Source organism: Petromyzon marinus, unplaced genomic scaffold, assembly GCF_048934315.1.
Source record: "Petromyzon marinus isolate PM22_M1 ecotype Great Lakes invasive population unplaced genomic scaffold, UKy_Petmar_22M1.pri1.0 PM_G_Scaffold_65, whole genome shotgun sequence".
In the NCBI taxonomy this organism is placed as follows: Eukaryota; Metazoa; Chordata; class Hyperoartia; order Petromyzontiformes; family Petromyzontidae; genus Petromyzon; species Petromyzon marinus.
Genome location: NW_027423019.1, coordinates 522,501 through 547,451, shown reverse-complemented (window position 1 = coordinate 547,451; position 24,951 = coordinate 522,501). Strand labels below are relative to the sequence as shown.

The window sequence follows — 24,951 nt, the reverse complement described above, 5'->3', positions numbered from 1 at the left end:
TTTGCAGAACATGAAGAACCAGTGGCATCTACATCTGCAGAACGTGAAGAACCAGTGGCATCTACATCTATAGAATATGAAGAACCAGTGGCATCTACATCTGCAGAACGTGAAGAACCATTGGCATCTACATCTGCCGAACGTAAAGAACCAGTGGCATCCACATCAATAGAACGTGAATAAGCAGTGGCATCTACAGCTGCAGAACATGAAAAACCAGTGGCATCTACATCTGCAGAACATGTAGAACCAGTGGCATCTACATCTGCAGAACGTGAAGAACCAGTGGCATCTACATCTGCAGAATGTGAAGAACCAGTGGCATCTACATCTGTAGAATATAAAGAACCAGTGGCATCTACATCTGCAAAACGTGAAGAACCAGTGTCATCTACATCTGCAGAACATTAAGAACCAGTGGCATCTACATCTGCAGAACGTGAAGAACCAGTGTCATCTACATCTGCAGAACATGAAGAACCAGTGGCATCTACAACTGCAGAACGTGAAGAACCAGTGGCATCTACATCTATAGAATATGAAGAACCAGTGGCATCTACATCTGCAGAACGTGAAGAACCATTGGCATCTACATCTGCCGAACGTAAAGAACCAGTGGCATCCACATCAGTAGAACGTGAATAAGCAGTGGCATCTACAGCTGCAGAACATGAAAAACCAGTGGCATCTACATCTGCAGAACGTGATGAACCAGTGGCATCTACATCTGTAGAACAAGAAGACCAGTGGCATCTACATCTACAAAACGTGAAGATCCAGTGGCATCTATATCTGTAGAACGTGAAGAATCAGTGGCATCTACATCTACAGAACATGTAGAACCAGTGGGATCTACATCTACAGAAAATGTAGAACGAGTGGCATCTAATCTGTAGAACGTGAAGAACCAGTGGCATCTACAGAACATGAAGAACCAGTGGCATGTACATCTGCAGAACGTGAAGAACCAGTGGCATCTACATCTGCAGAACGTGAAGAACCATTGGCATCTACATCTGCAGAACGTGAAGAACCAGTGGCATCTACATCTGCAGAACGTGAAGAAACAGTGGCATCTACATCTCTAGAACGTGAAGAACCAGTAGCATCTACATCTGCAGAACGTGAAGAACCAATGGCATCTACATCTGCAGAACATGAAGAACCAGTGGCATCTACATCTGTAGAACATGAAGAACCAGTGGCATCTACATCTGCAGAACGTGAAGAATCAGTGGCATCTACATCTGCAGAACGTGAAGAACCAGTGGCATCTACATCTGCAGAACGTGAAGAACCAGTGGCATCTACATCTTTAGAATATGAAGAACCATTGGCATCTACATATGTAGAATATGAAGAACCATTCGCATCTACATCTGCAGAACACGAAGAACCAGTGGCATCTACATCTGCAGAACGTTAAGAACCAGTGGTATCTACATCTGCAGAACGCGAAGAACCAATGGCATCTACATCTGCAGAACGTGAAGAACCAGTGACATCTACATCTTTAGAATATGAAGAACCATTGGCATCTACATATGTAGAATATGAAGAACCATTCGCATCTACATCTGCAGAACACGAAGAACCAGTGGCATCTACATCTGCAGAACGTTAAGAACCAGTGGTATCTACATCTGCAGAACGCGAAGAACCAATGACATCTTCATCTGCAGAATGTGAACAACCAGTGGCATGAGACCTCCTTTGCCAGTAACAAGATATAGAAATAGGTTTTACCCTTTTAACTGGCACAAAAACTGACACCTTTATTCAAGGCATCATGTTTCCTACAACCAGTGGCATCTACATCTGCAGAACGTGAAGAACCAGTGACATCTACAGCTGCATAACGTGAACAACCAGTGGCATCTACATCTACGAACACAGACCCTCTGGAACCTGTTGTATATGAGCCTTTTTCCAAAATTGATATTAACAATAATATTTGCCGTTATATATATCATATTTTTTTTTTAACAAACGAAACAAAATAATTAATAAAACCCGTAAGCCAGGCACACAAAAACCAGGTGTCGGTCATAAACAGGCCATTAATAAATAAAGAAATAATAAAACTCTCGAGGCGAGGATGTTAGCAGCTATCTGCGAAGATCTCCAGATGAACAAGAGTTTGATGTGCCCTAAGGGAGGTCAAGCAGAGGGAAGCCCTCCCTTAAGCCAGAAATGAGGATGCCCACGGGTTAAACTATTTTTTTTTTTTAAACAACGGTTCAAATTTAAAATGCAATAACAAGAATGAGCTAAAGTTAGCGGTCCTCGCGCTCACTCCAATCAAGACCAGGCCACCAGATACATCAGTGAATTATTATCCAATAATTAATTCGCTATCAAATGATTTTCACCTTTAATACTTTTACTGTTAAAACAAAGCTTGGAGACAAAATACCGAGTCACATCAAAGGTTATCGAGAAGGAATGAGGCGAACGGGCAAACTTACGAAAGAGTTTAAACAATATCCCAAGCAACCCCGACCATCTTTGTTTCTCTCACAGCGCGGAGAAGCAGGAATTACACCTTATCACAAGGGGCCATCTGGAAAAGCCAGCCGGGTTTGATGAGGAGACACACCCCACCCCACACACGGCAACCAGACAAACAAGTTTTAAAGAAATTGCAAAATAACATTAACAATAATGTGTTAACCTTAAACGATATTCCATTATAGAACCTTACAGAACCAAGGGATATGGATTCCAACAATCTGGAAACGGACCTCTTAAACTCAGGATGAAAATTATTTTTCTTTTTAATAATTCCATCATAACATTTCAAACCTCGGTAAACCGAGAGGTGTCGGGAGGACGTAGCTACAAACACGAGTCGTGGCGAACATGGGACCAAATGGTATTTGAGAAATATAAGTCGAAAGTATAAAGAGATAGGTGCTCCCAACCACCTTTGTCTCTCCCGAAGAGCGCGAGAGAGGAATTTCACGCCAGGGCAAACAGATCGTTATCGCAGGAGCCATCTGTACACACACACACGAACTCACACACACATACCCCGCCCCCCCCTTTTCCGTGCGCAGAGAGAATTGTCTTTGAATATAACGGTCAGCCGCATTTTTCAAAAGTCAGTGAAGTTAAGTCAAGAGTCAAGACAGATCAGCGAGTCAAGACGTCCACAGGACGAGCAGTCGCATGGAGCGGCTGGCTCCGAGCCTCGCTGAGTAGCGAGGATCGCTGAGTAGCGATGTATCAACAAAAGTGAGTCATACAGCAGTGGAGGAAACCTGCTGTCAGCGAACCAGCACGGGCGCGTTCGCGCACTTCAACAGAGAGAGCACGTGCGACTCAACTCACTCAACTGAAGAAAAAGCTTGGCCAGCCGCCAACAAAGTATCAGCGAATCAGCGCTGAGAGTGCTCGAGCATCTCCACAAAGCAAGCACGTGCAACGTGGCTCAACCAGCAGCGGAAAAGCTTGGGCAGCCGCCAACAACTTCAGCAAACCAGTGACCAAGCGCGTGCGACTTGAGTCATACAGCAGTGGAGGAAACCTGCTGTCAGCGAATCAGCACGGGCGCGTTCGCGCATCTTCAAGAAGAAAGAGCGCGGCCAGCAACGCCAAGCAAGAGCGTGCAGCAGCTCAACCAGCAGTGGAGAGAAACTGCTGCCAGCGAACCGGCACGGGCGCGTTCGCGCACCTTCAAGGAGAAAGAGCGCGGCCAGCAACGCCAAGCAAGAGCGTGCAGCAGCTCAGCCAGCAGTGGAGAGAAACTGCTGTCAGCGAACCAGCACGGGCGCGTTCGTGCATCTTCAAGGAGAGGGAGCGCGCGCCACCAGCGTGCCACCAGCACCAGCGCGTTCCAACAGCGTGCCACCAGCGTGCTACAGCGCGCAACTTCGCGTCACCAGCGCTGAGAGGGCAGCGGCCCCGCACTCAACACCCATCGGCGCGACGACGGCGAGCGTCGTGCTGACTCATCCAGCCAGCGGTGGACAGAAACTGGCAGCCGGTCGTATGCAACCCCTCCTCCACACTCTCCCCCTCACTCCCCCACCGCGCCGCAACACACAGGAAACACATTTTGGACACAAGAGATGCTAACCTCGGCGTCTGCTTTACGCAAAGAATTGAACCAGTGATAAAGAAGACACACGATACGCATATCGGGATAATCAAGAAGGGTGCCACTCCAAGGTGGTGCATTAAAAATCAATTCATAAAGGAAAATACTGCTGTCATTGAGTTGCATAATAACCAATCGTCCTGTTAACAACGTGATAAGAATTGACTTGAAGGTCTATGAATGGATGTGGTACTGTGTGGGCAATGTTTAAACACGAATTTACATATTATAAGGTTAAGGTTTTGATAGAATAGTTGCATGTTTTTAATCTCTCTCTCAACAACCGATTGATTGTGTTACGCGTCGGGAATTAACCACCGCGCCGCAACACACAGGAAACACATTTTGGACACAAGAGATGCTAACCTCGGCGTCTGCTTTACGCAAAGAATTGAACCAGTGATAAAAGAAGACACACGATACGCATATCGGGATAATCAAGAAGGGTGCCACTCCAAGGTGGTGCGTTAAAAATCAATTCATAAAGGAAAATACTGCTGTCATTGAGTTGCATAATAACCAATCGTCCTGTTAACAACGTGATACGAATTGACTTGAAGGTCTATGAATGTATGTGGTTCTGTGTGGGCAATGTTTAAACACGAATTTACATATTATAAGGTTAAGGTTTTGATAGAATAGTTGCATGTTTTAATATCTCTCTCAACAACCGATTGATTGTGTTACGCGTCGGGAATTAACCACAGGTGCCGCTATCGAGGTGAATCAACGCAATCGTGATGGTATCATGTTAACGCTGTGTTGAAATTCCAAAATCCCGAGATTGAGTTTTCATATTATCCAAAAATTAAAGTTAGCTAGAAATAAAATTGATTAAAGCAGAAGGTTTGTGTGTGATTCTTCCTGAAATTCTGCATAATATTGTTCTGCGTATGAGATCTGAATCCTGGGGACCTATCATAAGCACACTATCACCACACATAATCCATAACACACATAATCCGTAATGTTCAATCGAGAGTAATCGTATTCTTATCGATAATACGGAATTAAAGAGCAGAGTCGAATCGACTCTCTCTCATTCACGCTCACAACGCCTGCGTCACTGCATACGATTAATTGCGTTATTCCAATTCATAACACAATCCTCGTCACCGAGGCTCGACCTGATAATCCATAACGACCGGCATTATCATAACCACGCCCACTCGCATAAATTAATACGATTATCTCTCGGATCAGCATAATTTATGCGCATAATTACACTAATTAACATAATTTCGGATACATTATGCAAATTTTAAATTTCATTTAATTTTCATTATTTTCATCAATTTTCATAACACCTATATATACAACAAACCTAACTCGTTCGTAAGTAGAGGTAAGTCCCTGTATAGTGTAGTGTGTATAGTCGTGTAGTGTGAATAGTAGTGTTTATAATATTGTAATATGTATAGTAATGTTGTGTATATAGTAGTGTAGTGTAAATAGTAATGTACATAGTAGCGTCGTGTGTATAGTAGTATAGTGTCTATGGTAGTGTAGTGTGTATAGTAGTGTATATAGTATTGTAATATGTATAGTAGTGTTGTATATAGTAGTGTAGTGTGTATCGTAGTGTAGTGTATATAGTAATGTAGTATATAGTAGCGTAGTGTGTATAGTAGTGTCATGTATAGTAGTACTGTGATGAAATTAAATATGTTGGTTCTTCACGTTCTGCAGATGTAGATGCCACTGGTTCTTCACGTTCCGCAGATGTAGATGTACATGCCGTACAAATCTAGAGGAGTAAAGTTGGATAAATCGACTTACGAACACAGATCTCTGGAACCTGACTCATTCGTAAGTAGAGGTAGTCCCCGGTATATATATAAATGCAAAAAAAATATTTAATTTCATCACTTAAAAAGCTGGACATCCGTGACGCGCGAAGCACTTTGCGGCCCTTTGGATTCCTCCCGCCGCGGCTTAAAGATTCCGATTCCCCGACCCCGTCGTTGGCGCGATGTTGCTACCGCTGAGCGACGTGGCCACCCGTGCCACACACGCTGCACTCCCGTCCTGTTTGCGTGTCGCTGCCTCGTCGCCGTAGTTGTTGTGGCATGGTAACGGTTCGGCGCTTCGCTGCACTAGCGACCCGGCGAGCCGGGGTTTTGATTCCCGCTCACGGCCACCAACGCCACCGGGTGACGATTGTCTGAACCGGTCAACGGGCATCCCCTAGGTCGATTCAGCCTCAAATGAGTACCTGGTGCGGCGGTATGTAGTGAACGTTGCCGCCGGGGAGACTAAGGCGTGGTGGTGTGAGCCATCCACCCTCTGCTGTGTCGTGCCGCCCTTCATGGGTGCTGCTACTCGCCACTACCAGCACTCGCCCCTAAGTCTGCCACAGGCGACACGGCGGGGGATATTTGTCTCTGTTGTAACGTTCTTACCCCATGGCCCCTACTACTGGACATCTGTGATGCACTAAGAGCTTCACAGCTCTTCGGATTCCTCCTCCCGCTGCTGAAGTATGGATATTCTGATGCTGAATTGGCGAGGACAATTCACAATTGATTCAGTTGATTCCACCACCCACCCTCACCACCCTCCCCCACCATCCACCTCGCCTCACCCCTCTCCCTATCACCACCCTCCCCCACCACCCCTTCCCAACCTCCGCACCCCGCGTCCCCCCCCCATCTTGCTCGTCGTCGGCCACTGACAAACTCGACGGGCGACCGAGACTCTCGCCCCTGCGCTCTAAACCAAATCTCCCGTGTGATTTTTTTTTAGGATGTCCCGGACGGGACGAGATTTTAACGGTCTAAACCCCCGACGGAGCGCAGCTCAGCTTGCCCGGCTGGAGGAGGCATTCGTGGACGAGCCCTACCCGGACCCACATCGACAGCTCATGCTCGCTCTTGCCACCAACATCTCGGTGAGGAAGGTCAAGGTAAGTCCCCCCCCCCCCCACCAACCACGTGGTGGTAATCTCAAAGCTAGGGTGGGAGGAGCAGAAGTAGTCGTTGGCTTTAGTGACCGATCTTACCGGAGACGGTGGTCATGTCTGGTTGCTAGACTATCGCACACACAGACACACGTAGATACACACAGACACACGTAGACACACACAGACACACGTAGACAAACACGTAGAAACACAGACACACGGAGACACGTAGACACACAGACACACGTAGACACACACAGACACACAGACACACACAGACACACGTAGACACAGACATATATAGACACACACAGACACACGTAGACACATGTAGACACACAGACACAGACAGACACACGCAGACACACACAGACACACGTAGACACACACAGACACACGTAGACACACAGACACGGAGATACGTAGACACACAAACACACAGACACGTAGACACACAGACACACACGTAGACACACAGACACACACGTAGACACACAGACACACGGAGACACACGTAGACACACACAGACACACGTAGACAAACACGTAGACACACAGACACACGTAGGCACACACAGACACACGTAGACAAACACGTAGACACACAGACACACGTAGACACACACAGACACACGTAGACAGACACGTAGAAACAGACACACGTAGACACACAGACACACAGACACACACAGACACGTAGACACACAGACACACACAGACAGACACACACAGACACACGTAGACACACAGACACACGTAGACACACACGTAGACACACAGACACACACAGACACATGTAGACACACACAGACACCACGCACACCGCTGGATGATTTTGTTATTGCGGTCCTGGTCAAGGGTTGGTTCCAAAACCGACGAGCCAAGTGGCGATGGCTGGAGCAGGAAGCGGCGTGGACGACGCACGTCACCGAAGCCAGGAACGCCGTCGCCACGGACGCCATCACCCCCGCCACGGCCACCAGCGTCACCGTCGCCACGGCCACCACCACCACCGTCACCACCACCACGGCCGCAATGAACCGGTAATTGGCATCGGCTCGCTCTGCGAGTCTGCGGAGAGCGGTGAGCATCGAGCGGTGAATGGTGAGCGTCCACAGAGCGTCCAAGCGAGGCGTCATCCATCCCACGTCGATGAACGGACAAGTTCAGCCTTGCAGCTCTTGACTCGCCTCACACTCATGGGACCCACGGTGGCTATGAGATGTTGACTACCTCGCCTGGTGTACAGGAGGTCGTGGGTTTGATACCAACCCTGACGATGCCTGCTGCTGTATATTTGGAGTCTGCGTCTGTCATCATCATCACGGTGGCTATGAGATGTTGACTACCTCGCCTGGTGTACAGGCGGTCGTGGGTTTAATACCAACCCTGACGATGTCTGCTGCTGTATATTTAGAGTCTGCGTCTGTCATCATCATCACGGTGGCTATGAGATGTTGACTACCTCGCCTGGTGTACAGGAGGTCGTGGGTTTGATACCAATCCTGACGATGCCTGCTGCTGTATATTTAGAGTCTGCGTCTGTCATCATCATCACGGTGGCTATGAGATGTTGACTACCTCGCCTGGTGTACAGGAGGTCGTGGGTTTGATACCAATCCTGACGATGTCTGCTGCTGCATATGTGGAGTCTGCGTGTCTCATCACGGTGGCTATGAGATGTTGACTACCTCACTTGGTCTACAGGAGGTTGCATAGATAATCGCCGTGATCGCGTGGAGTCTCTGTATCTCCATGAGTCTCTATGTATCTCCTTGAGTCTCTAGGTATCTATGAGTCTCTATGGTACCTAGAGATGCATAGAGACTCATAGAGACACATAGACTCATGGAGATACATAGAGACGCATAGAGACACATATACTCATAGATATACTTACAGACTCATGGAGATACATAGAGATGCATAGAGATACATACTCATAGAGATACATAGAGACTCGTAGAGATACATAGAGACTTAGAGATACAGAGAGACTCATAGAGATACATAGAGATACATAGAGACGCATAGAGACTCACGGAGACTCATAGAGGTGCGTGTAGTGCCGTCGTTAGAGCAGCGGCCAAACCTCCGCCTCCACATTTACAGGCAGAGGCAGCAGCAGCAGCAGGTGAAGCGCGAGATCCACACGCGCTCCGCCAACCCCCACGTGGGAGCCAGCACCGCCAAGGTGACCGGCGTACAGACACCAGAACCTCCATCCGCTCCACCTCCATCTACTCCACCTGCATCTACTCCACCTCCATCTACTCCACCTCCATCTACTCCACCTGCATCCACTCCACCTGCATCTACTCCACCTGCATATACTCCACCTGCATCTACTCCACCTGCATCTACTCCACCTCCTGCACCTCCATCTACTCCACCTCCATCCACTCCACCTCCATCCGCTCCACCTCCATCTACTCCACCTCCATCTACTCCACCTCCATCTACTCCACCTGCGTCTACTCCATCTCCATCTACTCCACCTCCATCCACTCCACCTCCATCTACTCCACCTGCATCTACTCCACCTGCATCTACTCCACCTCCATCTACTCCACCTCCATCTACTCCACCTGCATCTACTCCACCTCCATCTACTCCACCTCCATCTACTCCACCTGCATCCACTCCACCTGCATCTACTCCACCTGCATATACTCCACCTGCATCTACTCCACCTGCATCTACTCCACCTCCTGCACCTCCATCTACTCCACCTCCATCCACTCCACCTCCATCCGCTCCACCTCCATCTACTCCACCTCCATCTACTCCACCTCCATCTACTCCACCTACGTCTACTCCATCTCCATCTACTCCACCTCCATCCACTCCACCTCCATCTACTCCACCTGCATCTACTCCACCTGCATCTACTCCACCTCCATCTACTCCACCTCCATCCGCTCCACCTGCATCTACTCCACCTCCATCTACTCCACCTCCATCTACTCCACCTGCATCTACTCCATCTCCATCTACTCCACCTCCATCCACTCCACCTCCATCTACTCCACCTGCATCTACTCCACCTGCATCTACTCCACCTCCATCTACTCCACCTCCATCCGCTCCACCTGCATCTACTCCACCTGCATCTACTCCACCTCCATCCACTCCACCTCCATCTACTCCACCTCCATCTACTCCACCTCCATCCGCTCCACCTCCATCCGCTCCACCTCCATCTACTCCACCTGCATCTACTCCACCTGCATCTACTCCACCTCCATCTACTCCACCTCCTGCACCTCCATCTACTCCACCTCCATCTACTCCACCTCCATCCACTCCACCTCCATCCACTCCACCTCCATCCACTCCACCTCCATCTACTCCAGCTCCATCTACTGCACCTCCATCTACTCCATCTACTCCACCTCCATCTACTCCACCTGCATCTACTCCACCTGCATCCACTCCACCTCCATCCACTCCACCTCCATCTACTCTACCTCCATCTACTCCACCTCCTGCACCTCTATCGACTCCACCTCCATCCACTCCACCTCCATCTACTTCACCTCCATCCACTCCACCTTCATCCACTCCACCTCCTGCACCTCCATCCACTCCACCTCCATCTACTCCACCTCCATCCACTCCACCTCCATCCACTCCACCTCCTGCACCTCCATCCACTCCACCTCCATCTACTCCACCTCCATCCACCCCACCTCCTGCACCTCCATCTACTCCACCTCGTCCAACCCCCATCACCTGCACCACCACCCCCACCCTCCTCCTTCCCAATGTTCCTCCCCCCTCCTGCACCGTTCCTGCACCACGGCATCAATTCAAAGGTCGAAGTTTATCCGTCGCTGTAACAGTGACGGGGATTATCTGAACGGCACCCGGGCCTCCCCTAGGTCGACCCGGCCTCAAACGTGCGGAGGGGGGGCTCCTGGTGGTTCCCCGCCGGTTTGCGCCGTCGCCCGGCCACCCCCCGCCGGCATCCCGCCGGTTGCGGTGCTCTCAAGCGCCGCCGCTCGCACCGTCGGTGCCCACGCATCCCTGGTGGCGGTGGCGGCGGCGGCGGCGACGGTGACGACGGTGTTGGTGATTGTGGCGACGGGGACGACCACGGCCGCCGCCGCCGCTGCTGCTTCTACGAGCCGTCCTGAAATACGCCCTCGTCTGTAACGACGTCGCCGCACTCGACCGCTCCTTCAACATCGCCGCACAAGTGAACCGCTCGGCACAGCTCTGTGGTGGTGGTGATGATGGTGGTGATGATGGTGGTGGTGGTGATGATGGTGGTGGTGGTTATGGTGGTGGTGGTGGTTATGGTGATGGTGGTTATGATGGTGGTGGTGGTTATGGTGGTGGTGGTTATGATGGTGGTGGTTATGGTGGTGGTTATGGTGGTGGTGGTTATGATGGTGGTGGTGGTTATGATGGCGGTGGTGGTGATGATGGTGGTGGTGGTTATGATGGTGGTGGTGGTAGTTATGATGGTGGTGGTGGTTATGATGGTAGTGATGATGGTGGTGGTGGTTATGATGGTGGTGGTGGTTATGATGGTGGTGGTGGTTATGATGGTGGTGGTGGTTATGGTGGTGGTGGTTATGATGGTGGTGGTGGTCATGATGGTGGTGGTGGTTATGGTGGTGATGGTGGTTATGATGGTGGTGGTGGTGGTGGTTATGATGGTGGTGGTGGTTATGATGGTGGTGGTGGTCATGATGGTGGTGGTGGTTATGATGGTGGTTATGATGGTGGTGGTGGTTATGGTGGTGGTGGTTATGATGGTGGTGGTTATGATGGTGGTGGTTATGATGATGGTGGTGGTGGTTATCATGGTGGTGGTGGTTATGGTGGTGGTTATGATGGTGGTGGTGGTTATGATGATGGTGGTGGTTATGGTGGTGGTGGTTATGATGGTGGTGGTGGTGGTTATGATGGTGGTGGTGGTCATGATGGTGGTGGTGGTGGTTATGGTGGTGGTGGTTATGGTGGTGGTTATGATGGTGGTGGTGGTTATAATGGTGGTGGTGGTTATGATGGTGGTGGTCATGGTGGTGGTTATGATGGTGGTGGTGGTTATCATGTGAGTTGTATTAGCACTCCACTGAGATTGACGTTCCACAGTGATTTATAATAAAGGCTGTTACGAGTTCTACCCGCCTCGTGATTTACAATTCCATTTACGTATGAAGAAGGTGCGCAGATCCGGACAGTAATTACAACGTTTATTTTTTATTAAACTCATGATATTTAATAAAAAAATTAAGTGAGGTAAACTACCTTAGCCCTCAGGTCTAAATGCGTAAAAAGAGAAGCGTGTGTATTCCCGTAATATGAGCACCGTATTTTCCCGCATATAACCCGCAGACGCATACACACCCCGTGTCAGCATGCGAGCTCGCATGCTGACAAGGGGTGTGGCCGACTCAAGCTACATAGAGCGACATTAACCTGGGGCTGCTGCTACTGCTGATAGCGGGTGGTGGTGGCTGCTGATAGTGGGTGGTGGTGGCTGCTGCTACTGCTGATAGCGGGTGGTGGAGGTGGCTGCTGCTGCTAGCGGGTGGTGGTGGTGGCTGCTGCTGATAATAGGTGGTGGTGGTGGTGAGGGCTGCTACTACTGATAGTGGGTGGTGGTGGTGGTGGCTGCTGCTAGCGGGTGGTGGTGGTGGTGGTGAGGGCTGCTGCTAGCGGGTGGTGGTGGTGAAGGCTGCTGATAGCAGGTGATGGTGGTGGTGAGGGCTGCTGCTAGTGGGTGGTGGTGGTGAAGGCTGCTGATAGCGGGTGATGGTGGTGGTGGTGAGGGCTGCTGATAGCGGGTGGTGGTGAGGGCTGCTGATAGCGGGTGATGGTGGTGGTGGTGAAGGCTGCTGATAGCGGGTGGTGGTGGTGGTGGTGAGGGCTGCTGATAGCGGGTGGTGGTGGTGGCTACTGCTGATAGTGGGTGGTGGTGGTGGTGAGGGCTGCTACTGCTGATAGTGGGTGTTGGTGGCTGCTGCTGCGAGTGGGTGGTGGTGGTGGTGAACGCAACTTTGAAGGGGGCGAGGGTCTAAACCAAACAAACAGGAGAGAGGGGGGCACCATCAGTCGAACGTGGACTCGCCGCCCACACGCCGGCTGTGGCGAGGACGCAGCATCTCCTCCCTGCTGTCGTTGCCGCTCCACTCAACGGATGCCGAAACGGCGAAGGAGGCGGCTTCAACGGCGCAGCACAAACACAGCAGGGAGACGGCTTCTTCAACTGAACAACGAACACTACCAGCCACCATGGTCACCATGATATCGCCGCGTCCTGGCACCCCACGGTAGCCCCGCAGGCGGCTGGGCGTGACGGTGAGCGGCTCGGCAACGGGAAGAGTTCGCGAATTTAAATCCTGCTCGTGCAAAACAAAAGCAACGGTGCATTTTGACGGTCAGCAGGTGAAGACCCCCCCCCCGCTCGCTGAGCTGCTGCTGCTGCTAGCTGCCAGCTGCCGATGACGACCACGAGGGACGATGACCGTTTGGCCAAATGATCCCGTTGAAATGTAAATTTGCCGACGGTCTAGCGACAACGTAACCGCGTCGTTACGGGTCAACGCCACCACCTCCCCGACGACAGCGTCGCCAGGCAGGGCGTCCTCCCCGACGACGGCGCTTCACGAGCCCATTGGGGGAACCGCGGACGCGTCGTCGTCGACGTCGGTGACGTCCACGGTCACCACGGTGACGGCGCTCGGCGAAGTCGCCGCCCCTCCGGCGGCGTCGTCGTTGTCGTCGTCGCTGGCGGCGGCCGCCCACACCGTCAGGTAGTGGTGGCGGCGCTTCTCGTAGTCCAGGGCCTTCGCCGCGACGCGTATTACGCCTGGGCACACGCGGCACACGCGACGCACGTCTGTGAGACGGAGAGACGGAGACACACGGACGGGGGAACCCCCCCACGGCCCGAGGGGACCGCCGCCTGCGCCCCGCGCCGCGTCTCTCACCGAGCCTCCGGTCGACGTCGAAGGCCCCGAGCTCGTTGCCGCCGGCGATGCCGTAGCTCACCGCGCCCCCCCCGCCGAGGACGGCCGCCACGGCGACGACCACGTTGCCCGGCGCTGCGTCTTCCGGCACGGCGGCGCGGTAGGCCAGCTGCCGGAACGCCGGGGCGGCGGCGACGCCGCGCTCGTCGTCGTCGTCGTGCAGGGACACGGAAATCACCGCAGTGGAGGACGCCGTCGCCGAGGCTCCGCCGCCGCTGTGGGCGAGCACCGTGAGGTTGTAGACGTCGCGGCTCTCCAGCGGACGCTTGACGGTGATGACACCCGAGCGGCCGTCGATAGCGAAGCGGTCGCCGGCAGAGTTCAGCAGAGAGTGAGTCACCCTGCGGTGGGGGCCTACAATACACGGCGACAACAACAACAACGGCCGTTCGCCACCGAGTGGCGGCGACGTCACCACGGCGCTTGTGCCAGGCCAGGTGCACGTTGGGGACACGTGGAGTGTCGAATGCCCGCCGGCAGGAGGTCACGGGGCAGACCCAGCAGGTGCCACGGGTTCACTGACCGAGACAAGTGGCCGATGCACCACCTGTGCCCCCTACTTTGCTTCAGCCACCCGGCGCTCCGCTCGTTGTTGTGAGTGTCGCTCCTCCGCCCTCCATTGTTGTTGGAGGGCGACTGCCTCCAACTGCCCAGTAGCGTCCTTCACGAGCCTCCTCCACAGAGGCCGATCTTGACACCGCTGGTACCGGTCATCGGCAAGTCCACTCAGCTCCACATCCTCCTGTACCACATCACTTCATCTCTTCGCGCCCGTTCAGCCCCCTATATCCGGCCAAACAGGAGCTGCTTGGGCTTGCGGTGGCTGGGCCATGTGGGCTACACGACCGAGCCAACGCAGTCTTGCCTGCCGGAACTCACCGATAAGAACATGTCTAGATTGCCAAAGATCCCATGTGTAGCCTCAGGCTGTAGGGGCAAGTGCTGTAAGAGAGCAGCACCTATGAAGGCCGGCACCGTGGCACACGAGGGGGTGGGTGGCCAGCACCATGCCCGGCCGCCTTTGTCTCTCGAGTGGCGATGTTCGCCAGGTTCGTAGCGCTGCGCGCTAACCGCTACCCATAATGTACACACACACGCGCACATACACACTCAAAGTCACGCGTGGGCGCGTGTGTACGTCGTCACCGTCGCCACCGTCGTACCCAGGTCGGCGTCGACGGCGCGCGCGCTCGTCACCGCCGTCCCTACACCGGCGTGGCTCAGGCGCAGGGCGACGGCGCGGGGGGGCGACCCCGTGAGGAAGCGCGGGGCCGAATCGTCCACGTCCTCCACCCTCACGAGGACCTCCGCCCGGCAGGAGCGGCCGCCGCCGTCGGTCGCGGCCACGGCGAGCGCGTGGGCCGGGGCGGCCTCGCGGTCCAGCGGCGCCAGCGTGAAGAGCTCCCCTACGCGGGGCCACGCCGACGAGAGAGACGTTAACCACCTCGCCCGCTACACAGGAGGTGGACGTGAAATTTGATCACAACCCCGACGGCTGCGAGAGCGCGATGGAGAGAGCGCGATGAGCGTTACCGCTGACGGAGTCCAAGCGGAAGAGATTCGCTCCGGCACCGTGTAGCGAGTACCCGATGGTTCCGTTAGAGCCGGAATCGGAGTCACGGGCTGAAACCCTCAGCAGGAAGACTTGTGGGGCGACGTCCTCCCGCACGGTGACGTTGTACCACAGCTGGGGCACCGTGGGGCACAGCGGTAGTGCAGTGAGCCCAAAGGTGAGGGAGAGCCGGTAGTCGAGGCGACACTTATTTAACAGTAACTATAGCACAGGGTCTCTAACACGAAGGGGGTGACGGCCCCTTACGCCCGCCATCTGGGGAGGTGTGGCCTCTGGGCTATCGTGTCCTATCGACTGGGACCACGTACACTCTCAGCCCTGCGGCTAGGGGCCCTAGGGGGAGGCTACTTTGACCCAACCCGGCCAAAGTCCTTGGGTCCGACCACTTTCCCTCACAGCCCCGGCCCTTACAAGGACAGTGGGTCTGGGGGTTCCCAGGGTCCTACTCTAAGCCCGGTCTCCAGTCTTCAACTTGAGAACTGCGGAACCCATTCAGGGGTCCGGCTTTTATACTCCGCCCCTGGCCACGCCCTCTCCGCCCCTGGCCACGCCCTCTCCACCCCTGGCCACGCCCTCTCCGCCCCTGGCCACGCCTTCCTTCCAGAGTGTTCCAGGGGATCCTAGAATATTCCCACAGCCCCCTTATTGGGGTCTTGGGAACCCCGGTGGCCCACATACCACCCCCTACTGGCGTCTGTCCGCCAGTGCAGGTAAGTATACCGTGTGTTCATGGCGTTACAGCAGTACGGTGGTGTGGTAGGGTATGACGAGTCTGTGAGCCTGTGTGGCGAGTCTACGGTTACGGGCACCTTGTCACACACGGGGCCGTTGTCGTTGACGTCCAGCACGGTGACGGCCACGACGACCGTCCTCACCAAGGTGCCGTCGGTGGCCATCACCAGCACGTGGTGGCGTTCCTGCTCCTCCCGGTCGAGCGGCCGCTCCAGGCGCAGCGTCCACTCGCCCCCCCTCTTGACGGGGCCGAGGGAGAAGTGGCCCAGCGGGTCGCCGCCTGTGGCCAGCGTGGACGGGGGGTGGGACGCGGACGTCGCTCGCCGTCGAGACGGAGAGTGTGACGAAGAGAGTGTGATGAAGAGAGTATGATGGCGAGAGTATGATGACGAGAGTCGGTTTAATGCAGAGGCTTCCGCGAACAACTGTGAATGCGGTAGTGGGTTCACTCCAACACAACAGGTGTAGTGGCGTACTAGTAGACTACACTATACACTACTGCACACTACCTGTCAGGTGGTACGTAAGATCCCGGTTTTCCGGCGCGGCGTCCGCGTCGTCCGCCTGGACGACAGCCAACGCCAGGCCGGGCGCGGCGTCCTCCGGCACTCGGACGTCGATCACCGAGGCCGAGAACCGCGGGGGGTGGTCGTTGGCATCGCTCACGATGACGAGCACCTTGGCGACGGCCGGCGGGCGCTCGGGGCGTGCCGGGTCGAAAGCCTCGACGAGGAGGTGGTGCCGGTCACGGGCCTCGCAGTCCAGCCGGCTCAGCGTGCTCACCCAGCCGCTGCGGGCGTCCACCATGAAGAGCGGCTCCGCTTCTCCGGCGTCGCCGCTCTCGCGCAGCTCGACCAGGTTGTGTACCGGCTGAGCACCTCCGTCTCGGTCCGTCGCTGAGGGACGGGTCGGGGGGAGGATGGGGGGGGGGGTGTTGTATGTAGGCCCTTTTTCCAAATTGATATTAAGAATGATTTTGCCAATATTTGTTTTATCAATCATGGTGTCGCTTGGAGGCCAGATGGGGTGAGGTGAACACCCTCCCTCCCCTCACAGCAACAGCCTCTCACACACAACCGAGGGACGGAGATAAGCCATAAAAGAATCAAACCAGGGTGAGACTGAACAGATGGCTTAATAAATCAGAACACACGGACACACGTACAACCAACCCCCCCCCCCCCCACAGCACAGAGCGAAATCAAAGGAAGTTCCGATCCTTGGTGAGAAGGCGGCAGAGGAAGAAATTTGGCATAAGAAGAGAGACACGAGCCATACATCGTCATCACAGCTACCGGCGGCAGAAGACGGCGACCAACTAGCGAAGACGACAGCCAGCCACCGAGGTCGATCAGTCACCAAAGAGTTCTGCAATGTCAAGCCATCAACGTCGAGAAAGGGCGGAAAGCGCCAAGCATCGACCGAGCCAGCATCGCAGAGAACCAGCGGCACGCGCAATCGACACCGCCAGGGGAGAGCACGCCGCTGCGTCAACAGCGTCAGGCGGGGTCCCCCACCTGCCCTGCTGTTTCCAGGCCTCGTCCCTGCGGACACTTCCTCCCGCCGTGATATTTTCCCAGTAAATTGGTTAAATTGGTTACCGAAGAGTGGCAGCCCCTACCATTTGGAGCTATCTGTGTGACCCATAGACTACTCGCTCAGAAACCCATAGACACACCACACAGACACCCACACAAAGACGCGTTTGTTGACCGAGTCAGCCCAGCGCCGCACACGGTTGCGTTACCTCTCACTTGCACGAGCAGCACTCCGCCTGGCAGGTTCTCCAACACGGTGGCCTCGTAGACGCTCGACTCGAACACGGGCGCTTCGTCCTCCACGTCCTCCACACGCACCGTCACCGGGACCTGCGCCGTAACGTCGGCTCCGCCCCGCCGCCACGTGGCCCTCACCTCGAAGCGGTGGCTCCCCGCGGCCTCGCGGTCGAGCGCCCTCGCCACCACGATCCGCCCGTCGCCGGCGACCACCGCGAACGCGCCGCCCCCGGCGCCGTCATCCGCCACCCCGCTGCCGCCGCCGGGCACCGCGGCATACGCGGCCGCCTCGTCGCCCGCGAGCGCGGCCGCCACAGCGCCGACCACACTCCCCGCCCGCGCGTCCTCCGTGACCGTCAGCTCGTAGGCCGCCTGGGCGAAGGCCGGTGCCGCCGGGCCGGCGGGCAGCACGGCGACGGACGTGGGGACGGCGGCGACACGCCCGCCGCCGTCCTCCGCCACGACGAAGAACGACAGCCGCGAGCCCTCCAGGCCGGCGAGGCCGCCCTTGGTGATGACGCGGCCCGTCAGGGGCTCCACCTCCAGGACGTCCTCGGAGGCGTCCGGCTCCCGCCCCTTCCGGAGCGAGTAGATGACGGCCGCGTTCCTCCCCTCGTCGCGGTCCGTGGCGGCGACCCGCAGGACCGCGGTCCCCTTCGCGGCGCTCGCCGGCACTCCGCCGGAGTACTCGGCGGCGACGAACCGGGGCGCGTTGTCGTTCTCGTCCGTGGCGACGACCCTGACCGTGGCGAAGGCCGCCCTGCCTCCGCCGTCCCGGGCCACGACGCGGACGTCCACGGCCCTCTGCGAGGGGTCCTCCCTGTCGAGGGGCGCCCTCGCGAAGATCCGCCCGCTCCCGTCGACGGTGAAGCGCTCGCGGGCGAACCGGTTTGCGATGGAGTACGACGCTCGCCCGAACGCGCCCGCGTCGGCGTCCGTGGCCCGCACCGAGGCCACCGGGGTCCCCGCCACGGAGTTTTCGGGAATCTCCGCCGCGTACTCGGCCCGCTCGAAGGCGGGGGCGTGCCGGTTGGTGGGCCGCACGTCGACCGCCAGCGTGGCGTCGCCGACGAACGCGCCGTCCGTGGCCGAGACTCGGAGGTGGTAGCAGGCGGCCAGCTTCTTCCGCTCAAGTGGGACGGCGACGGAGACGACGCCCGTCTCGGCGTCGATGGCGAAGCTCGCTGGGTCGTCGTCGCCTGAGACGATGGCGTACCGCAGCCGGTAGGCGTCCGACGCGTCGGCGTCCAACGCCCTCGGCGCGGCCACGAAGTGCCCGGGCCAAGACAGCCGGCTCACGGACGCCTCGTACAGCGGCCGCTCGAACACCGGCGCGTTGTCGTTCGCGTCCTCGACGGCGACGGTCACCGTGACGTCGGAGGCGAGGGGAGGGGAGCCGCCGTCCGTCGCCCGCACCGAGAAACGACGGAGCCGGCTCCGCTCGTGGTCCAGGGGCGCCGTGGTCACGACCAGCCCGCCGTCCGGGTCCACGTAGAATCCCTCGCCGCCCTTCTCCCCGTCGTCCACGATCTCGTAGCGGAGCGCCCCGTTGGGGCCGGCGTCGGTGTCGACGGCGCTCACCCGGACGACGGAGGTCCCCGGGGGCGCGGATTCGGACAGTCTGGCGGCGTAGGCGCCCCGCGCGAAGAGCGGTCGGTTGTCGTTGACGTCCCCGACGACGACGTCCAGGCTCGCGTCGGCGTGCAGGCCCGTCGTCGGGGAGGCGGCCCGCACCGCGAGGCGGTAGTTGGCCCGCGTCTCGCGGTCCAGTGAGCCGACAACGCTCACGACGCCCGTGCCAAAGTCGACGGAGAACTGGTCGAAGGGGTCGCCGTCGACGATGGAGAAAACGAGCGGCAGGCCCTCGGGACCCGCCGCGCGGACGTGAGCGATCGGCGCGGGCGGCCCGACGTCCTCGGGCACCCACGCGACGTGGGAGAGACTCTTGAATGCCGGCGCGTCCTCGTCGAGCACCGTGACCGTGACGCCGACCGCAGACGAGAGCGGAGGAGTCCCGCAGTCTGTCGCCACCACGGTCACGACGAAATCCTTGCCCGACGCGCCCGGGGCGAAGCTTGTCCTCAGCAAGATCTCGCCGCCGGAAGGGCGGACGCGAAATCGGCCGTCGCGGTCGTCCCTCAACGAGTACCTCACCCTGGCGTTCTCGCCGACGTCCCGGTCGAGGGCCGCCACAGTGAGCACGGCGCTCCCCGGCGCCGCCGCCGCCCCGACAACGGCGCGGTACGGCAGGCCAACGAACGCCGGGGCGTTGTCGTTGACGTCTTCGACGGCCACCTCGACCACGGTGCGAGCGACGCTCGGGCGCGCCCGCGAGCCGCCCCTCACCTCCACCAGCAGCTCGTAGCGATCGCGCTCCTCCCTGTCGAATGTGACGCCGGCCGTCTCCAGGACGCCCGCCGTCGGCCTCATCCGGAACGCGCCGCTCGGGTCGAGCAGGTCGAAGACGAGCGGCTCGTTGAGGTCCCCCCCCGTCGCGACGACCGCGGCCACGACGGCGCCCGCCGCGCCGTTCTCGGGGATGCGCGCCGAGATCTTTGGCGGAACCCGCAGCCTGCCGCCGACCGCCCGCACGGAGACCTTCACCCGCGCGGCGCTCCGAAATTTCCCGTCGGACACCTCAACCCCGAGGTCGTAGCCGGCGGCGAGGAGGGAGGCGTTTCGCACCTCGACGTCCCCGGTGCGCGCGTCCATGGCGAACGCGCCGCCGACGTTTCCCGAGGAGATGCGGTAGGTCAGCGCGGCACCGACGTCCGGGTCGGAGGCCGCCAGGGTCAGCAGGCGGACGCCGGCGCGGGTCGGCACGGTCAGCGTCGTCTCGTACGCGGCCGTCGAGAACGCCGGCGGGCAGTCGTTGGCGTCCAGCACGGCGACCGTCACCTCGGCCGGCGCTTCGGCGGACATCCTCGGGCTGCCGCCGTCCGAGGCGGTCACCCGGAAGCGGAACTCGGCCGTCGTCTCGCGGTCGAGGGCCCTAGCGACCCTGATGGCCCCCGTGCGCGGGTCGACGGAGAAGTACTTCCTGGCTCCGAACTCGACGATCCCGTAGGCGACCGTCGCGCGCCCCTCGCCGTCGTCCGCGTCGGCGGCCCTGACGACGAGCGGGATGCCGTCCGGGTCCAGCACCGGGGTCCCCGCCGCCGCCTCCTCGCCGACGGCCCCATGGTAGCGAGGGCGGTCGAAGACGGGCCCGTTGTCGTTCTCGTCGAGCACGCGGATCGTCACCGACGCGTCCGTCGAGAGGCCCGCCGCGTCTGTGGCCCGCACCGTCAGCCGGTACGACGGCGTCCGCTCGCGGTCCAGCGGCCGTTTGGCGGCGACGACCCCGGACGTCGGGTGGATGTCGAAGGCGCCTTCGGGATCGCCCTCCCGTATTTCGTAGGCGACCGTCGACCGGCCAGAGGCGCTCACCGCGAGCACGAAGCTCCCGGGCGCGGCCCCTTCGGCGACCTCCGCCGAGTAGCCGCCGCCGCCGCCTCCGGAGGCGAATTCGGGGGGGACGTCGGCGTCGGCGGCGACGACGACGACGCGGACGGCGGCATTCGTGACGCGGCGCGGGCGACCCCGGTCCACCGCCCTCACCGTCAGCTCGTAGGCCTCCACCGCGGAGCCGTTCAGCTTCCTCGCCACGAAGACGACGCCCAGCGCGCGGTGGACGGCGAAGGAATTCCCCACGTTTCCTGCCGGGAGAATTCGGAGGAGCGGGACGGGCGCGAGTTCACGTCACCGAATCCGGAGGGAGACGCCGAGGGCAAACGACGCGGGGGAAACCGCGGCGCCCGTCGGCTCCCGAGCGATCCGAGTTGGACCCGCGGCTCGCGACTCGCTCGGGGAGAGGGACGCGACGGAGAAACCATGACGCTGGAAACGTGCCCCTGTGCAGAAACTCCCCCCCCCCCCCCCGGGGCGGTTGGGAGGGGCGGCGGGAGTGGCAGCGGAAGCGGCGGTCACCGTATCTAATGCTATATCTGACGTCGGCGTTGGGGCCGTCGTCGCGGTCCGTCGCCGTGACGCGCACCACGGCGGAGCCCACGGCCGCCGACTCGGCCACGCGGGCCTCGTAGGGGCCGCCGGTGAAGCGGGGCGCGTGGTCGTTGGCATCGTCGACGCTCACCGCCAGCGTGGCGTACGCTCGCCTCACGGGGACCCCGCCGTCCTGCACCTGCTCGCGCGGGTGAGAGAAAGAGAGTGAGAGAGTGAGCGAGTGAGAGAGTGAGAGAGTGAGTGAGAGAGTGAGAGAGAGTGAGAGAGAGAGTGAGAGAGAGAGTGAGAGAGAGTGAGAGAGAGAGAGTGAGTGAGAGAGAGAGTGAGAGAGAGTGAGAGAGAGAGTGAGAGTGTGAGAGAGAGAGAAAGTGAGTGAGAGAGAGAGTGAGAGAAAGTGAGTGAGTGAGAGAGTGAGCGAGAGAGTGAGAGAGTGAGAGAGTGAGAGAGTGAGAGAGAGTGAGAGAGAGAGAGTGAGAGTGAGAGAGTGAGAGAGAGTGAGAGAGAGAGAGTGAGAGTGAGAGAGTGAGAGACTTTGACTTTTAAATAAACTTTATTGTCCAGCAGCAAATGCCCTGGACGGTTCCGGTGCTCCATTGCGAGAGTCGCCAATAAAAAAGCCAACAATGTCCGTGCGCGTCATCGCGCGCAAGACCATCGACACCAGCCACAGGCAACAACCTCGTCACCGTCAACACAAGCGCACATATCGAAAAACAACACCGTTCTGCAATGACACAGAAGCGGGAAAAAAACCGGGTCCAAAGTGCGAACCACGCGCCGCCCCCCCACGGTACGGGTGAACCCAACCACCAAAACCAAATCAAAATCGGTCCGCACGTGTCACCGCGTGCACATCCAAATGATGCAGCTGATCGCCGCCAATGCAGGTAGGTATACAGACCGCCTCAGTGGACGTGCTGCACACGAGGCACGCACAGCACACCTCCTGGCGTGGCCACCGCCAGCTTAGGTGGCTCACGGTCCACCGCCAGCCTCTAGTGATCGCGTGCGCAGAGGAAACCGTTTCGAGTCCGCGCGCGTCATCGCGCACCTTGCCCTTTTAAATCCCGAGGCCACAATGCTAGGTGTTGGTGTTGGCGGTGGCCGCAGGGGGGGGCCCTTTAGCTGGGAGGAATACCTCCTCTCTGCCTTCCGTACTAGAGCCTCCACCTTGTCGGCTTCCTTCCGGCTGCAGACTTACCTTTGCGGATCCTTGCAAAGTGGTCACGCGGCCTGCATGAAGGCCAGCGCGTCGGGGAATTGCTCTCTGAAGGTGCCCGCGCGCCCCTTGAAGGGGTGTCATACATAGTCAATGATGGCCCCTGGGTTGTACTCTATCCCCCTCCGGACTCGCGGGTGGCTCGTTTCACTTGTGTTCTCAACAACGTTGGACCTTAACCACCCGTCGACCCTGGAGGTGTTGTTGTTGTTGTTGTCGTTATTTTCGTTGCTGTTGTTTTTACAGTCGCCTTGTATGTTCTCTTGGGGCTTGGCGGCCGCCTCTCGTGTCAGGCCACCCCGAGCCGGGTTTTTCTTGGGCTTGGGGTGGTGTACCTCCGCGGGTCTAGCAGCCATCGCCCCGTCAGACGGGGAGGCGGGCTGCTCGTCTCTCGCGTGCGCCGCGGCACCGTCAGGTGTCACGGCACCCTCGAGCGCCGCGGCACCGTCAGGCGCGGCGGCACCGATGAAGGTGATGGTGGTAGTGGTCGTGAAGCCTTCAATAGCTGTACCGGGGGAATCTCCATATGGTACAGATATAAAGGGAGGCTGATCGATGCCCGGGCGCGGTCAAGGGATGGCTCCCTATTGCTCAACCACGTTATGTATGCTGATGATTTGGTAATAGCTGCTCATTCAAAGGAGGAGTTGGAGACGCTGCTGCTGAGACTGGAGCGTGCCACTAAGAGGTGGGGCCTTACCATCAGCCCCACCAAAACTAAGCACCTGCCTTCGTATTTTGTACCATCGGACACTACACCCCCACAAATCCCAATCGGTGATGGGGCAGTTGTGGAGAGAGTGGAGAGTTTCTCATACCTGGGCAGTGTGCTTATGACCGGCTCCAGTTTAACAGCAGAGGTCTCACTCCACATCAGTCGAGTGGCAATATCTTTTCATCAGTTGTGTAACGCTGTGTGGAAGCTACCTGGTCTGTCGCTCCGCACTAAGCCTCAGGTCTTCTTGGCCACGGTCATTCCCACCCTTCTCTACGCTTGCGAAACGTGGACCCCCCTAATGGAACATCTTCGCCGGTTGGAAACATTTAGGCTGGCCTGCCTACGATCCATCCTGGGTTTAACCAGACTGGATTGTGTGAGGAGCTCACAAATCCTTGAAAGATCTAGGAAAGGTCCCATCGGTGAGCTCCTCCGGCGGGCAAGGCTGCGATGGCTGGGTCATGTAGCCCGCATGCCCAGCCACCGCATGCCGAAACAGATTTTGTTCGGCCGGATTGAGGGGGCTAAACGGGCGCGGCACGGGCTAGAGAAGAGATGGAGTGATGTGTTACAGGAGGACGTGGAGCTGAGTGGACTTGCCGATGACTGGTACCAGCGGTGTCAAGATCGGCCTCTGTGGAGGAGGCTCATGAAGGACGCTACTGGGCAGTTGGAGGCAGTCGCCCTCCAACAACTACGGAGGGCGGAGGAACGACGCTCACAACAACGAGCGGAGCACCGGGTGGCTAAAGCACAGCAGGTTGGCACAGTAGGGGGCACAGGTGGTGCATCAGCCAGTCATCTCAGTCAGTCGACCCGTGGCACCTGGGTCTGCCCCGTGACCTTCTGCCAGCGGGCGTTCGACACTTCACGTGGCCTCAGTGTGCACATAGCCTGGCACAAGCATCGTGGTGACATCACCGCCACTTAGTGGTGAATGGC

The 24,951-nt window shown here is 57.5% G+C and overlaps 2 protein-coding genes across 2 annotated transcripts in view; both read right to left on the bottom strand.

Annotated features, from left to right (window-relative positions):
* Positions 1-12,198: 12,198 nt before the first annotated feature.
* Positions 12,199-21,805, bottom strand: LOC142919878 (protocadherin Fat 1-like; the record flags this gene model as incomplete). Its single annotated transcript, XM_076062555.1, has 7 exons — positions 12,199-13,830; positions 13,952-14,344; positions 15,154-15,396; positions 15,524-15,677; positions 16,373-16,575; positions 16,805-17,191; positions 18,043-21,805. Coding segments are annotated over 7 exons (5,349 nt in total), but the record flags the coding sequence as incomplete, so codon positions are not given.
* LOC142919867 (protocadherin Fat 1-like) overlaps positions 21,717-24,951 on the bottom strand; it is a 19,304-nt gene continuing 16,069 nt past the window's right edge. Inside the window, exon 10 of the mRNA XM_076062535.1 lies at positions 21,717-22,250. Coding sequence (XP_075918650.1) covers positions 21,807-22,250 — 444 coding nt within the window. The 3' untranslated portion in view covers positions 21,717-21,806. The remainder of the gene's footprint in view (positions 22,251-24,951) is intronic.